General features: G+C 42.8%; 1 protein-coding gene across 1 annotated transcript in view; it reads left to right on the forward strand.

Annotated features, from left to right (window-relative positions):
* Positions 1-12052, forward strand: part of ssh2b (slingshot protein phosphatase 2b) — a 20736-nt gene extending 8684 nt beyond the window's left edge. The window contains exons 3-15 of the mRNA XM_080041060.1: positions 4319-4431; positions 4553-4617; positions 4719-4840; positions 4931-4996; positions 5143-5208; positions 5337-5531; positions 5733-5826; positions 6049-6177; positions 6448-6494; positions 6697-6843; positions 7047-7247; positions 7665-8664; positions 9049-12052. Of these exons, the coding sequence (XP_079897186.1) occupies positions 4319-4431; positions 4553-4617; positions 4719-4840; positions 4931-4996; positions 5143-5208; positions 5337-5531; positions 5733-5826; positions 6049-6177; positions 6448-6494; positions 6697-6843; positions 7047-7247; positions 7665-8664; positions 9049-10359 (3556 nt within the window). The 3' untranslated portion in view covers positions 10360-12052. The remainder of the gene's footprint in view (positions 1-4318; positions 4432-4552; positions 4618-4718; positions 4841-4930; positions 4997-5142; positions 5209-5336; positions 5532-5732; positions 5827-6048; positions 6178-6447; positions 6495-6696; positions 6844-7046; positions 7248-7664; positions 8665-9048) is intronic.
* Positions 12053-14048: the final 1996 nt, after the last annotated feature.

A 14048-nucleotide genomic window follows, 5' to 3' on the forward strand; every position in this document is an offset into this window, starting at 1 on the left:
TCACCCTCCCTCCAGCAGCAGGCTTCAGACAACACAAGTGTGATCACGGCGTGGCCCTCACTCTCCTACAGAGGATGCCCATGTGTGTATGGGGAGTAATTCATGCTACCAGAGGGGTATACTACGAAACAAAGTCAACAGAGCCCGGCTCTCTTTTTTTTGAGCTGGTTCAACATAACACATACCCTCGCTCAGAACTAACCGGTATCACGAAGGAAGTTATCAAACTCTTATGTTGAACAAGGGTTTCGGCTTCAGGCTCTGTGCGCGTCCCCATGAAAGGGGGCGTTTGACCCGCCATTTGACTCTGCATTCGCGCAAAATGGACTGATCTTGTGCCGCTAACTTTACACAAACGGACTGATTGCGAGCAGCTGAGTAAAACAAAAGTGTGTCGCCAACTTCATTCAAGAGGAAGAGTTTGTCAGTCTGAATTATTACAGCAGAAAACAGAGAGCCGAAAAAAACTCTTACTGCAAATAAGGAGAGTGGAATGCTGCCAGCATGGAAATGATTTATTGCCGATCTTTATCTTGCCGATCGTTCTTACATTGCGTAACGTGACATTATAAAACAATGAAACGTTGAACTCGGATTTAAACACTATACCATTTAGCCTAGTATATAGGCTACTTTGCTATATTTATAGAACTACGCCTATAGTACCACACTTAAGAATGTAATTTAAGTCTGACACTGTCCCCAAATGAATAGCCTATGGAAAATCACTTTAGTTTTGGGCCACATCATAATGAATACAATTTTGGTTTAGACTATTTAATTAGCCCTTTATTTGAATCTTACAAATACCAATAGGGCTACATTAAAAAAACCTGTAGTCTGTATTTTTCGGACAAATATGAATCTACTGTGAGAAGCTTAACCTGCGAGTCTGCAACGATGTCCGAACTGTGACAGCTGTCACCTGTCACGTCCCAACTGTAATCGCTACTGATGAAAAGAAAGAAGCCCACAGTGAAATAATGTTGCAACCTGTGATTTAATAGAACGCTTTATTAAGAGCCAGTGTGTGTAGATCGCCAGGTAAAATCATTTGAGGTGAGAGCATAGTGTGGCGCTGCATACAGTAGGTCTAGGCTATTTAAAATTTTCTGCATCAATAACTGTATGCATGCGATGTGACGATTCATTCTGCTGTAAGCCTTATGTCACGGCTTCGTTTCGTTCATTATATTACTGATCAATAAGTTTACTTATTTAACGAGTTTCCTCAGTGAGAATGTATCGCTCAGACAACATAGTCAGGTCCGCGGGATTTCAAAATGTGTAGTTTCCTTAAAGGGCAGCGCTCTAAGAGCCGAATTTAAGCTCAAACTCTGGAACAAAAGCTGGTCTGAGCAGGTTAGCCGTGCAGCCTCTGTTACCACGGTGATCTAGCCAGGTAGAAAGAGAGCCACCTTTCGTGATACTGAAAACTCTGGCTTTAGACTCAACAGACCTCGCTCAGCCCTTAATCTCGCTTCGTAGTATACCCCTCAGGTCAGGCTTAGTCTGATTGACAACAATGCCTAACAACAGAAGACTTCTTCTACTTCTTTTGACAGACTATGTGTTGATAGTCATAGTGAACTATTGATTTTCACTCTAAACAAGGCTCTACTTTACATAACTGAAATCTCATAGATGGTGTCACAGATGTCACTGCTATTCATTACTGTTCGCTTGCAGCCTAACAACATTTAATCCTGGCCAGGGTCTCTCTCCCTTTACCTTTTTCCAACCTAATAATATATGTAGGCCAATATAAAAATCTATAATGCAAATATTGTTAACCTCACCGAAATAATGAAACAAGCCATAGCCTATATGAGATATTGAGCGTTACATAAATAAAACATCAGCCTATATTTTTACTTTATATAAGGCTGTATGTTTCATACCATAATGCTGTATCATAGGAAGGTATTTGGGTTTGTCTGGTCTTTGACTTTAAAATATAGCTGTACTCATACAGTAGGTAAAATGCAGAATAGTACTGATCTGACTACTCTACCAGGAGCCCATTAGCCAATTATATTACTGACAGAAAAACGCATCAAACTGTACATTTTTATTCATGACTTTTCAAATTATCAAATTGTCTCCAATAAAGTATGTTGTCATCAATGGTTGCTATGCTTTCTCACCTGATACGGTGGCACTAACAACCCCTCATACACCTCACTGAGCGATTGGCTCATGTGTATCTCCTCCCCTCAAGCGGATGGATTTACCGCAGCATGCCGCAGACTCCTGAAACAGTGACACCGAGCAGATGTTCTGACTGAGGCACCTGCTCCGCTACTACAGCATTTAGTTTACTGTGCCACTACCAACTGACTATTAAATGACCGCGCTATTTTTTTTAAACTAATTGGTTTTTATATTTTATAGAGTTAGTTAGCAGATAATCCCCTAAATGCGAGATGTCAATTTAAAAAGCAAAACGTGGCTTGTGAGTTTTTGTGACTTTTGAGTCCGTCAGTGGTCCAGACCCCTTCCACACCTAGCGAAAGTAACAGAATCCCGCTTGTGCGCGCCCCCTGTCCCTGCCGTCGGAGCAGCGATGCCTCCCGGTGTCGCCAACGCGCCACGGAGCATCTCGGTCGACTGCTTCTGCGCCTCCTGCGTGGTGAAGATGAGACCCCATTTCATCGACTACTCCGTGATCTCTCAGGGCGAAATTTATCAGCTGTAAGTTAACTGAATGCACCTTGCTCATTTAACCAGTTTTATCAGCCTCGTAAAGCTGATGTAGCTATTCTCACACTCCCCGTTGGAGAGGTGGTTAATGTAGGATGCTAGAGTCTGATTCTGCAGCTTTACAGTAAGTTGGACAGTTTATTTTCTAACTTGAAGCTTTCTTAGACAACAGTGCTTATTCTCAATAGCCCTGCTTTCCAGTGATCGGTGATGACAAAGGCATGTGGTTTCCCCATGATGACTCAACAGTATGCTGGCTGTAACATTGTTTACTTTGCTCCGTGTGAAATGTCTGCCAGCTGCTGGAGCCTATCTCCTTTGCTTGCACGCACTATCCTCCATCCACCTTATTCTTTTCTTTTCTTTCTTTTTTCATTTTTAGATGTGCCTTAAAATGTATCTTTGCAGAGCGGAAAGGCACACAGTGAATCAGAGGATGTCACTAATCTGTCAGCTGAGTCTCTTCAAACGGCTTGGAATGACAGGCATTTATGCATTTGATCAACCAAGTGTAAACATAATTTGTCTGCACTTACCAATCATTCACACTTTCATAAGACTAGTCAAGTGTGTATTTACACTTGGTGAAATAGTGCACTCTTGGCTGTAATAAAGGGTAAAAAAAAACTATTTTGATCTGTTGTTATTTATTTAATGAAGAAGAGCGTAATCCTGGGGCCTAAAACCTCTTTAGTGGACTCTGGTTATAATCGTTTCTCGCTATGTTTTTTTTTTTGACGTGATTCAAGAGCGATGTTGAAAACAAAGGAATGCCTGGGGAGTCTTAAGTCCATTACATAACTCTGTAGTGCCAAGTAGCTGAGCTGGAGGTGCCAGTTTGATGCCAGGTAGTGGTTCGGTTATTATGTGCCATAAAGTCTCAGCCAAAGCAAAGTTAGTGTGTGATTGTCTGCAGAGTAGGCTACAGAGTATATTGAGTATGTTACTTAATGTCTTTGTCTGTCGGGCCGCCTGTCATTTTATGAACATGTCATTCAGTTAAGCCAGCATGTTATTGGAGCCTGCTGCTGTTTGTTGCAAACTACAACATTGTGCTCATAAAGGCACACACAATCTTCCCATCACTGTTCAGTATATGATGTTTGTACAGGATGCCACGTGTGTTTTGTAAGTAAACAATATATTAAATCCCTGTGATTAAATACAATTTATTTATTTTTTATTAAAAAAATCCCTCGTACTTTATATAGGCCTATCAGCAGATGTGTTCATGCTGAAGAACAAAAGCTGCTCATATACCTTCTGCTTCATACAGTTGGGAATACAAAAGTGACCCAGACCCATTGGCCTCACAAGTCTCCACTGAACCATTAAAAGGACAACACATACAACTTGCTTTGTCTATAAATGATGATCAGAAAATTGTGAAAAAATAATCTTATAAAAACTTCCAAAAGCCCTCAGTTGTGTCCTTTTTTAGATAGCACATGAGCACAATTCCTTTTTGTTTAGCCTGGGCTTATCAAAAGTGCCATTAAGTTCTTATTTGGTTGGTTTGACTGTCAGATAAAGGTAGATAGATACCTTCTGGAAGGTATCAATTTAAATTTCTTGGTAATCCCCCATTTAATTTTTTTCTCATTTGTCTTTCCAGCATCAGTGAAAGTTTCCTGACAGTTAAAGGAGCTGCCCTCTTCTTACCTCGTGGAAATGGCTCCTCCTCTACTTCTGCCTCACGCTTCTCACAGCTGCGCAGCAAACATGCAGGTGAGGCGAAGGAATCTCCTAAAAAATAAAAATTAAATGTTTAACTGTATCAATAGCTCTTTGGGTAAATAAGGTTGTTGGTGCTGATGACATTTCTGTTTAATTTCTTCCGTCTCATCAGGAGACATCCAGCAGCACCTACAGACCATGTTCACTCTCCTCAGACCAGAGGACAATATCAAGCTGGTAGGTGCATATTGTGGCACACACACGGACACAAACATCTTAGTCTTAATGTTTGCTGTAAGCTGTCCAAGACATCCAACTGTTGTTTTGTCCTGCTGCAGGCGGTCCGTTTGGAGAGTGCCCACTCTCAGATCACCCGCTACATGGTGGTGGTCTCAACCAACGGCCGCCAGGACACTGAGGAGAGCGTGGTGCTGGGAATGGATTTCAGCCCTGTAGATAGGTAAGACTGTGAGATACACAAGCTTTCTCGCCTGTTTTTTTGTTTATTAACTGAGTATATGGTTCTAAAAACAGTCCCCCCCCCTCTCAGCTCATGTTCTGTAGGGTTGGTTTTGCCCTTATGGAGCGACACGTTGATACATCTGGATGGAGATGGGTAAGAAAAAAACTGTCCAACATCTTGCCACAGATCTAACACACAAACACACACCAACAAACACCAGGCTGGTATATTGTCTGGCCATGTTTTGGTTGTTTGTCTCACTTCTCTCCTCTGTTCTCCCTCTCTTTTATTGCATCCAGGGGTTTCAGTGTGTCAACTGATAGCAGGGTGCTTGTGTTCAAGCCTGTTTCTGTGCAGGCCATGTGGTGAGTCACACCCCCTTATCACAGGACATAGCAGATATAGATATGTGTATCTGACCCTTTTTAAGTGTGAACGTTTATTTTTCTGTCACAATCTCAAACCCTCTCGGTCTTCATCTAATTTTCCACAGGTCGGCCCTCCAGTCCCTCCACAAAGCGTGCGATGTGGCTCGTTGCCACAACTACTTCCCGGGCAGCTTGTTCCTCACCTGGGTCAGCTACTATCAGAGCAGGGTCTCCTCCGACCAGGTACGCATCAATGAGTGGAATACCATGCAGGATCTGCAGTCGCACCGTGCCGATTCGCCTGTGCTCTTCTCTGATATGTGAGTATCTCGATCATATGAAATATTTGATCTCTTCTCCTCTTTTTTAAATAATTTTTCTTAACAACACTGACATGCAATAACTGAAAGTATAAATTAAAATCACAAGTAATATGTGTTAATGTAATACAGCAACTTTTTTTGTTGGAGATGGACTTACACTCGGTTTCCTTTAATCAATGTCATGGTGTTTTTCTGCAGACCTACAGAAAGAGAGCTGACAGAGCGTCAGATCAAAATCCGTCTGAGGGAGATCATGTGGCAGAAAGACCTGGAGAACGTCACCTGCAAAGAGGTGAGTCGCTGCTTCAGATGCTGCCTTTTAGAATATGCTTCAAACTGAAATTTATAAGGAATTCAGTGTGAGTTTAGGTTTAATTTGGTCACTACCAAAGGGGCATACAAAAACTGTTTAAGTTCCTTTTCCATAATCAGTTTTACATTTAGGATTTTTATATAATTTTACATTGTGTGTTTGTCCGTTCTTTGACTGGATGTTTTTTTTTGTTCTCCATAGATCCGAACAGAGCTGGAAATGAACATGACGTGCAACCTGCGAGAGTTCAAGGAGTTCATCGACAACGAGATGATTGTCATTCTGGGCCAGATGGACAGTCCTACGGAGATCTTTGACCACGTCTTCCTGGTAGGTAGACTCTGAGGAAGATGTCTCAGTTCTTAGACAACCTCAACCCAAAGCATTGGTTGTACGTTGGGGTTCATCCATGTCTAGGGGGCACCTGACATAGTATGACTTAAGTCTCGTAGTTCCTCCCAATTTTAAGGTACTTTGCTCTTGTTTGGTTTGGATTACACGTGAGATGTCAGGCTTGTCTTGCCATAGGATTTAAGCATTATTAAAAGTTCCGTTGAAGGCTCTCTGAACTAGTCTGAGGATTGCATTTGTTTCCTACAGGGATCTGAGTGGAATGCATCCAATTTAGAGGAGTTGCAAAAGAGTGGGTAAGTAGAAGTGGGGGAACAACAAATCCCAATGAAAACAAAAGTATTACGTGAACAGAACAATTATTAATTAACAACAATGAGTTTTGTTATAATGAAAAACTCTGTTATCCAAACTAGCTCTCAACTTCAGATCCAATCATCTCTCCCTTCGTCTTCTTATCTTTATTCTCATTCTTGTCTCGTGACTCATGTCACTCAGGGTTCAGTACATCCTGAATGTAACGAGGGAGATTGATAACTTCTTCCCCGGTGTGTTCGAGTACCACAACATCCGTGTTTACGATGAGGAGGCCACCGACCTGCTTGCTTATTGGAACGAGACCTACAAGTTTATAACCAGAGCAAAGTGAGTTTTGGATGGCATCATGCCCTCTATTTTTTTTTTAAATTCTGAACTGCTCGTCTTGTTTGGGCAAAGCAATCTGTCTGTTCTCGTCTGTTATCTCCTTAGAAGATAACAATCAGAGACAAACAGATCTCTGCTGTCCGGAAACTGTTGATAGTACAAAGGCTGATGTGTAGTTTCTTGATTCTTTATATCTACCCCAGGAAAGCGGGATGCAAGTGCCTGGTGCACTGTAAAATGGGCGTGAGTCGCTCTGCGGCCACGGTTATTGCGTACGCCATGAAGGAGTACGGCTGGGATTTGGAAAGAGCGTTTGATCACGTCAAGGAGCGTCGAGCTGTGACCAAACCCAACCCCTCCTTTATGAGACAACTGGAGGAGTATCAGGGCATACTGCTGGCCAGGTAAAAGGCATATACACAGCTAAACTACTTAAAACGGTTTTAAGATGTGCTCAGGAATTCTAGGTATAATTTTGAATGTCATTTTCTTAAGTAATCCGTACGCAAAATTTTTTAATGTGCCAACAATTCAGTTGTTAATGGCTGAGTTTAAAATGTTGCCTTTAAGGAATGTTGGGTGATAATTATCCGGTTAACACGTCTACCATTACACATAGTCATTGTGATTTAAAAGATAATACTAATTGGTGCACTTTTAAAGTTAATTTCTTATCAGTATTACGTTTATCTATGAAACGATACATTGAGCACATAAACCTTACCCAACTGTATGTTTATGTATATATGTTTGCACAAAGAGGATAGGAGTGACACGAAAATACTCTAACAGTTTATTCCATATTCTTTAATTTTTTTCAGCAAACAGAGGCACAACAAGCTGTGGCGTTCTCACTCGGACAGCGATTTGTCTGAGCACCATGAGCCACTGTCTAAATCCCACGGCCAACCGCACAGCCTGGGACACTCCAACCCCCGTAACCAGGCCAGCAGCACGCCTGGTCCCTCTGTGAAGGAACTGCTGGAATCACTGGGGACCTCGGAGAGCACTGCCAAAGCAACACACTCCACCAGCAAGTCTGATGCTGGCGTCCAGTCCAATCGGCTCAGCTCCTTGTCTTCTGAGGGGGCTCTATCGGGTGGTGCTGAGGCTCCAATCCTTGACACTCAAAAGCATTCTGCTGTACTCCAGACCGGCCCACTGGAAACACCCTGTCCTGAATCAACAGCTGGCTCTGTGACTCCGTTATGTCTTCCGCTCTCCAATGGCTTATGTGACTCTGAGGAGCGGCTCGCGTCACCTCCTCTCTCCCAACCCAGGGCCGCAACTGTGGTGCCCGGCCTTCAAAGGACAGACATGGTGGCTGTTGCACAGAGTGTTTTAGTGGGCCAGCCTCACCCGGCTCCATCGGTCCACCACCTACCCCCCTCCCCCGCTCTGTCCCCAACTCCAGCCTGTGCGGATGAGGTCATCAAACCTACGCCGTTGTCGGTGACCGAGCCCGCGACCACACAAACACCAAGCACACAACCAGCTGGACCCCAGTGTCCGTCTGCACCAATCGAAACTCCAGGGTGCGACCAACAGATGTGTGGTACAGCAGCGCATCCTCCCTCCACCAGTGACTGTATCAGCGACCCCAGTGCCATTCCACAAGAGAACGAGGTGTTGGGCCCCAGTGCAGATCACATTAACTTTTTCAGCGCCAGGGAAAAGTTCAAAGGAATGAGTCTAGATGGCAAAACTCACTGTGCTGTGGTGCCAGAGTCACCCCTGCTGAAGGCTTCTGGAAAGGAGCAGCAACCACTGCCTCAGGAGGAGCCCTCCAGCAGTGAGGGGAAGGGAGAGGAGAAAAGAAAGGTAAGGTTGCTTCCATTTTGCAAAACCTTCCACAACCACTGAACACTTACTTCTATTGAAAACTCCTAAATTATTGTCAGACTTGTTTTTTCAAGTGTAAGATGATGACCCTTGTTTTGTGATAAAGATGATCAAAATAATTATTTGACAGAGTTATATATTTGGGAATGTGTTGAACCCATAATTGTTACATTTAGTTTCAAATTTGTATTGGCACAAGTAGTAGTTGCTGTATTGAGTCCAAGGGCGCTACCTGGTGGCATAATGTTCGAACACACCATGCACAGCGTCAATCACATCTGAATAACTTTATGGATGTACAAACAATTTTTTATAAAAAAAAAAAATTAATGAATGTTCATATTTTATCTCTTTCCTTTTAAGGGAATGACTGTCCCTGCAGTACACACGGAAACTTCACCTCTCTGCCCTCTCAGCCAACCAGAGCCTCAGGGCCCCGGGGACCATGAAGTGAAGAAGGAAATGGAGGATAGAGGTGTTTTATCAGAGAAGGAAGCTGAGAATGTTAAAGAGGAAGTGAATAACAAAGAGCAGGAGCAGGAGCAGGAGGAGGAGGAGGAGGCTCCTGCTCGTCTCTACAGCGATTGGACAAGGGGTTCTGTGAAGCGTGTCACACGACAGCTGGAGCAAAGAATAAAACAGGAGCATGAGACTCCATCACTCTCCTCATCTCCACCCTCCCTCTCCGGCAGCTCCTCTCTGCATCCTCCATCCAGCATCCATTCTGCCACTACGCCCAATCCCCAGGATGCAGCAGTTTGCTCGCAGGTGTCTGTAGACAGTCGTTTGCAGGGAGAGCAGCAGGAGAAGGGGCAGGGTGATGGGAAGGTTGGACCAGTTAAAAGAGAGAGTGGCGATGTTGTTGAGATTGCGGCACCAGGAAATAATGATGTAAGCACAAAAGGACACAAACTTAAGCCTGCTGATATCCGATTAGTCTCTACCTCTTCTCCTTTCCACCACTCTGCACATTCTCCCTTCGCCTCCGTCAACTTCCTGTGTTTGGAGGGCGTGACCGAGCTGGAGTCGGGCACAGACTGGGTCTGCTCCCCGGAGGGGTTACCTAGTGACATCATCATGAGGGCGACGTGGGAGACTCTGTGTGAGCTGGGTGCCTTCCTCCACCAGGTGAGTGTGGGCGGAGACTGCAGGGCCCGCTGCGTGGACCAGGTATTCAGCCTTATCGCTGGATCCGCTCACAAGCAAGGCAGCGGGGTCCAGAAGAGGGTCAGAGAGGTGGCGGCCAGGATTCGCCAGGCGGGACTGACTCCTCCGTCCCTGATGAAGCGCTCTGCCTCTCTGGCCAAACTGGGCTGTCTGGAGCTGCTGGCCAATGACCTGAGCGAGTGGGAGCTCAGCCGCTCCTCTGTGGCGCCGTCCTCAGCCCAACCTCAGGTCCACTCGCTCAGCGACGAGTCCAAGAAGCAGAGAGTCCACAGCTGTCCCTCGTCAGCTGGCCAGCAGCCAGACGAGAGGCTCTCTGAAGCAGGCCAAACCTCTCCTCCTCCTCCACCATCCAAACAGAGTCCACAGGAAGCACAACTCCCCAACTGTGGCCAAGATTCGCTGCATTTACCTGAACTGACAGTCATTGCAACAAAGCAGCAACATGGAAGGACTCACCCACTGAGGCGGCTTAAGAAAAGAACTGCCACACTTTACCACACCATGTAACTGTGTGTGTGTGTGTGTGTGTGTGTGTGTGTGTGTGTGTGTGTGTGTGTGTGTGTGTGTGTGTGTGTGTGTGTGTGTGTGTGTGTGTGTGTGTGTGTGTGTGTGTGTGTGTGTGTGTGTGTGTGTGTGTGTGTGTGTGTGTGTGTGTGTGTGTGTGTGTGTGTGTGTGTGTGTGTGTGTGTGTGTGTGTGTGTGTGTGTGTGTGTGTGATCAGTACACCGGTGAGAAATGGAAACGATGTGCACGTTAGGTTTATTCAGCAAAACAAACCAATGCCTCTTGCCTTAAAGGAAATGTTTAGTCGATTCTGTATGTTTTTTTTTCTTTCCCTGCTGATCTGCCAATAAATCTACCCCATGAAACCTGCAAAAGGAGATTCTTCTCTGAGTGCAACAGTGACAAGGCTGTATAAGTATACACACTTCAAAAAGGAGCACAAACAATCATCCACATGGACATGGGTAACTTGTTTCACATGTTAAAAAGACTTACCCTGCACATGTTCTCTCTTTTAAGTCCTTGCTGTTTTTCTCGATCATTATCTTGATATGTACTCCACTGCTGTTGGCTGGTTGAATAGTGCAACCTGATGTTAGGTGGTATGCAGCCTCAGGTTTCCTCTTCTCATGCTTTTGTGTCTCTTCATCAATATTTGCTTGTTGTGCTGAATAGCTACCAGGATAATGATGATAACTGTTTATCTGGTGCAAATTGACAAATACTAAAAGTGTAATTAATATGTCATCAAAATCCACTGAACACTCAAACAGTCACATGTGACTTAAAGTTGTGTTCATTTGGCAGGTATACTTTGTACTGAAAAATTGAGACTTATTTTGAACATGGGTTGTGCTGGCTGCAGCAGCACATTACATCGACTGAAAACGGTTGCCTAGTTTTGCAGCTGTTTAATGACACAAAATGCAAAGAGAAGGGGCGTGCTAGGTTTTGTAATGTTGGTCTTGCCTACACAATACCTCAGTTAGTCTGAACCAAATCTGACCTAGACAAAACGTCAGGCTCTAGATTCCTGGAATGTCCGTCAGAAACAATTCCAACTTCACTACCTGATAAGCTGAAGTGAACTCATCTCTCACAGTTCTGATCCCACTCAGACTAGACATTTTTCTGTTTTTTTATTACCGTGTGGGAGAAAGGTTAGGTGAGCGGTTGTCGAAGGCAGAGTGTATATTTGGGAGTTTTCTGCCATGGTCTCTTTGGGATGTAAAGGTCTATATTGTGAGTGTTGCTATTTTAGGGACTATACATGTTTTTATATGTGTGAGTGCAACTGTGTAGCACAACTTCACTATTTGGGTGTGTGTACATTTTTATTTTTTATTTTTTTTATTATTGATCCTTATTTCTTTTGTACACATTTTAAGGAGTGTGCCTGTGACTGACTGGCAAGTGAAGCCTCTCTGCAGTCTATCAGAAATGTCTGTACAGGGAGGTCTGTCATACATGCACTTTACTCCCTTTCTTAATTTTACTGTGGCTTTTATTTTATTTTTAATTTTATGTATGTATGCTACTTTGGGGGAGCATGCTAAGTTAGTAGCAGATGTTCGGTGTGTGTGTGTGTGTGTGTTTGTGTGTGTCTGTGTGTGTACTGTCAAACTGATTTGTTTTAATTTTAATCTTTCGGTGTAAATAGTCTTTTTTATCATGTGCTTCAACTGTGACCATTAAAAGATTGAAAATATTGATGGTGTTTTTCTGTGAGTCTGTTCAGGAATTTACTTATGAATTTGTTATAAACATTATTTTTTAATTCTATCCATTTTGACATTGTAGCTATCATATTTATGATAATATTTGAATTTTTCAAAAATGTATCGCATGTGTCTACGGTGACATCTACATATAGCTTTCGTCTTTCAACGGCGTGTTAAAAACCTGCAGATATTTATTTTACTATTATAAAATCAGTACATCTTTGCATCTACATTGATGGAACCCGACAACCTTTGGGGATTATTTCCTGTTTAGTAACTCATTTTGATTAATTAAATGATCACAATTGTGAATTTTAGTTGATGAACTATTTATTTCCATCTCTTCTCTGCATACTTCAAGCAGTGTCAGTGAGCACATCAAGTGTGTGTGAACTCTTCTTTGGTTAATCTTTTCTTCACAACACTTCTTACAGCATTGTGATTGTTTTTCCTTCTGTTACTCGAAAACATTCTTAACAGTTGGGAATGATTGCTGTTTGAATTTATCTAAATGTTGTCATTGCACAGCTTGTGGAAAACATCTAAACCTTAATTAGACAAAATAAAAATGTTGGTCATGATGTGGTTGCTATTTTAGTTTTCTGTGGACTTGTTAGTCAAACTCTTTGCTCACCACTGGTAAGTCTGAAGAAACTGAATACTAATGACTTTAGTTGCTGCTTCAGAGATACAGTATAGCATAGATTCCATGCTGTATAAAATCCAGTGGGTACAGAAATCCCGTTGCAACGACTTTCCCTTGATTTTTCTTTTCTCTCTCTCCTTATGCCAGTCCCAACACCAGGATGCAAAAGATCTCTCAGGGGAAGTGAGGAGCTTGATAACAACCCCAATTCAGCATGCCCTTCAGGTATCTAGGTTTAGTTAGTGTGTAACATCTTATGACATATGGCAAGAGGAAAAAATATGTGACTTTGCAACAGAATTCATTGTTAGGGCATGGATGGCAGGAGCTCCAGTCACAAAGACTGCTGAGCTAGCTCATGTTTTAATAGGAACAGTGGCTTAAGTGAAGAGAATACTTTGAGATCTAAAAGAAATAGGGTTAATAGGGCCACACATTTTGGTCGACAGCGCACATTAGATGACCGGGATCAAGCTAGTGCATTAGTACTATATACAGGGGAAAATATACAGCTTCTTCTCAGGTGACCTTCCTGAGTCAATGCAGGACGTGATCACACTGAGTCAGCAAGAACAATCTGTATAGAAAGGGATATTACAGCAGAGCTGCAGAGCATAAACCCATCAGTACAAAGATAAAAAAAGAGAGGTCAGTGGTGCCGAAACCAAGAGGCATTGGTCTACAGAGATGTAAAAAAAAATGTATGAGATGACTCATCATTCATCATATTAGGTAATGATGAGTCGTCTAACAGAACAGGCCTGGATGCTTGACCCCTACAGTGCAGGTATCTGGTGGCTCTGTTTGCTCCACTGAGGACTCTGGTGTTGAGTTCAGAGAATAGGAGAATCAACACCAAGGAGCATTAAAGTGGTTCAAATGGCATGTGTCACTTTATGTGTATGTTTGATATGATTTTCCTTTAATTTATTAACTCTGTATCTTTACAGTTAACTTATGTGCACAGTAAGTTTGTTTTGTTACTTTAGGTAATTACCTCGGCTGTTCAGCACCCTAATAAATGCAGGTGGCAATATTTCCATTGTAATGGAATCTTGCTTTATAATATATTTATAAAAAGTATAAAATAGATAAAAGATCTACTTTTAAGACAAAAATTACTTATGCTACAGGTTGTAGCATATGTTGCGAGTTGTCCTGGTACAAAAGTTAATTCTGAGATGTGTTTTTGGTGCTTTTACTTTCGAAAATATGTATAAACCTGTAAACCTGGTTGCCACAAACTTGGTAATCCATCAGTTTGGAATTGTGTTTTTTTTCTTCAGTTTTTTAACTAATGTATATTTTCTTTCAATATGCTCTTT

Source organism: Ammodytes marinus (assembly GCF_949987685.1).
Source record: "Ammodytes marinus genome assembly, chromosome: 14".
NCBI lineage: Eukaryota > Metazoa > Chordata > Actinopteri > Uranoscopiformes > Ammodytidae > Ammodytes > Ammodytes marinus.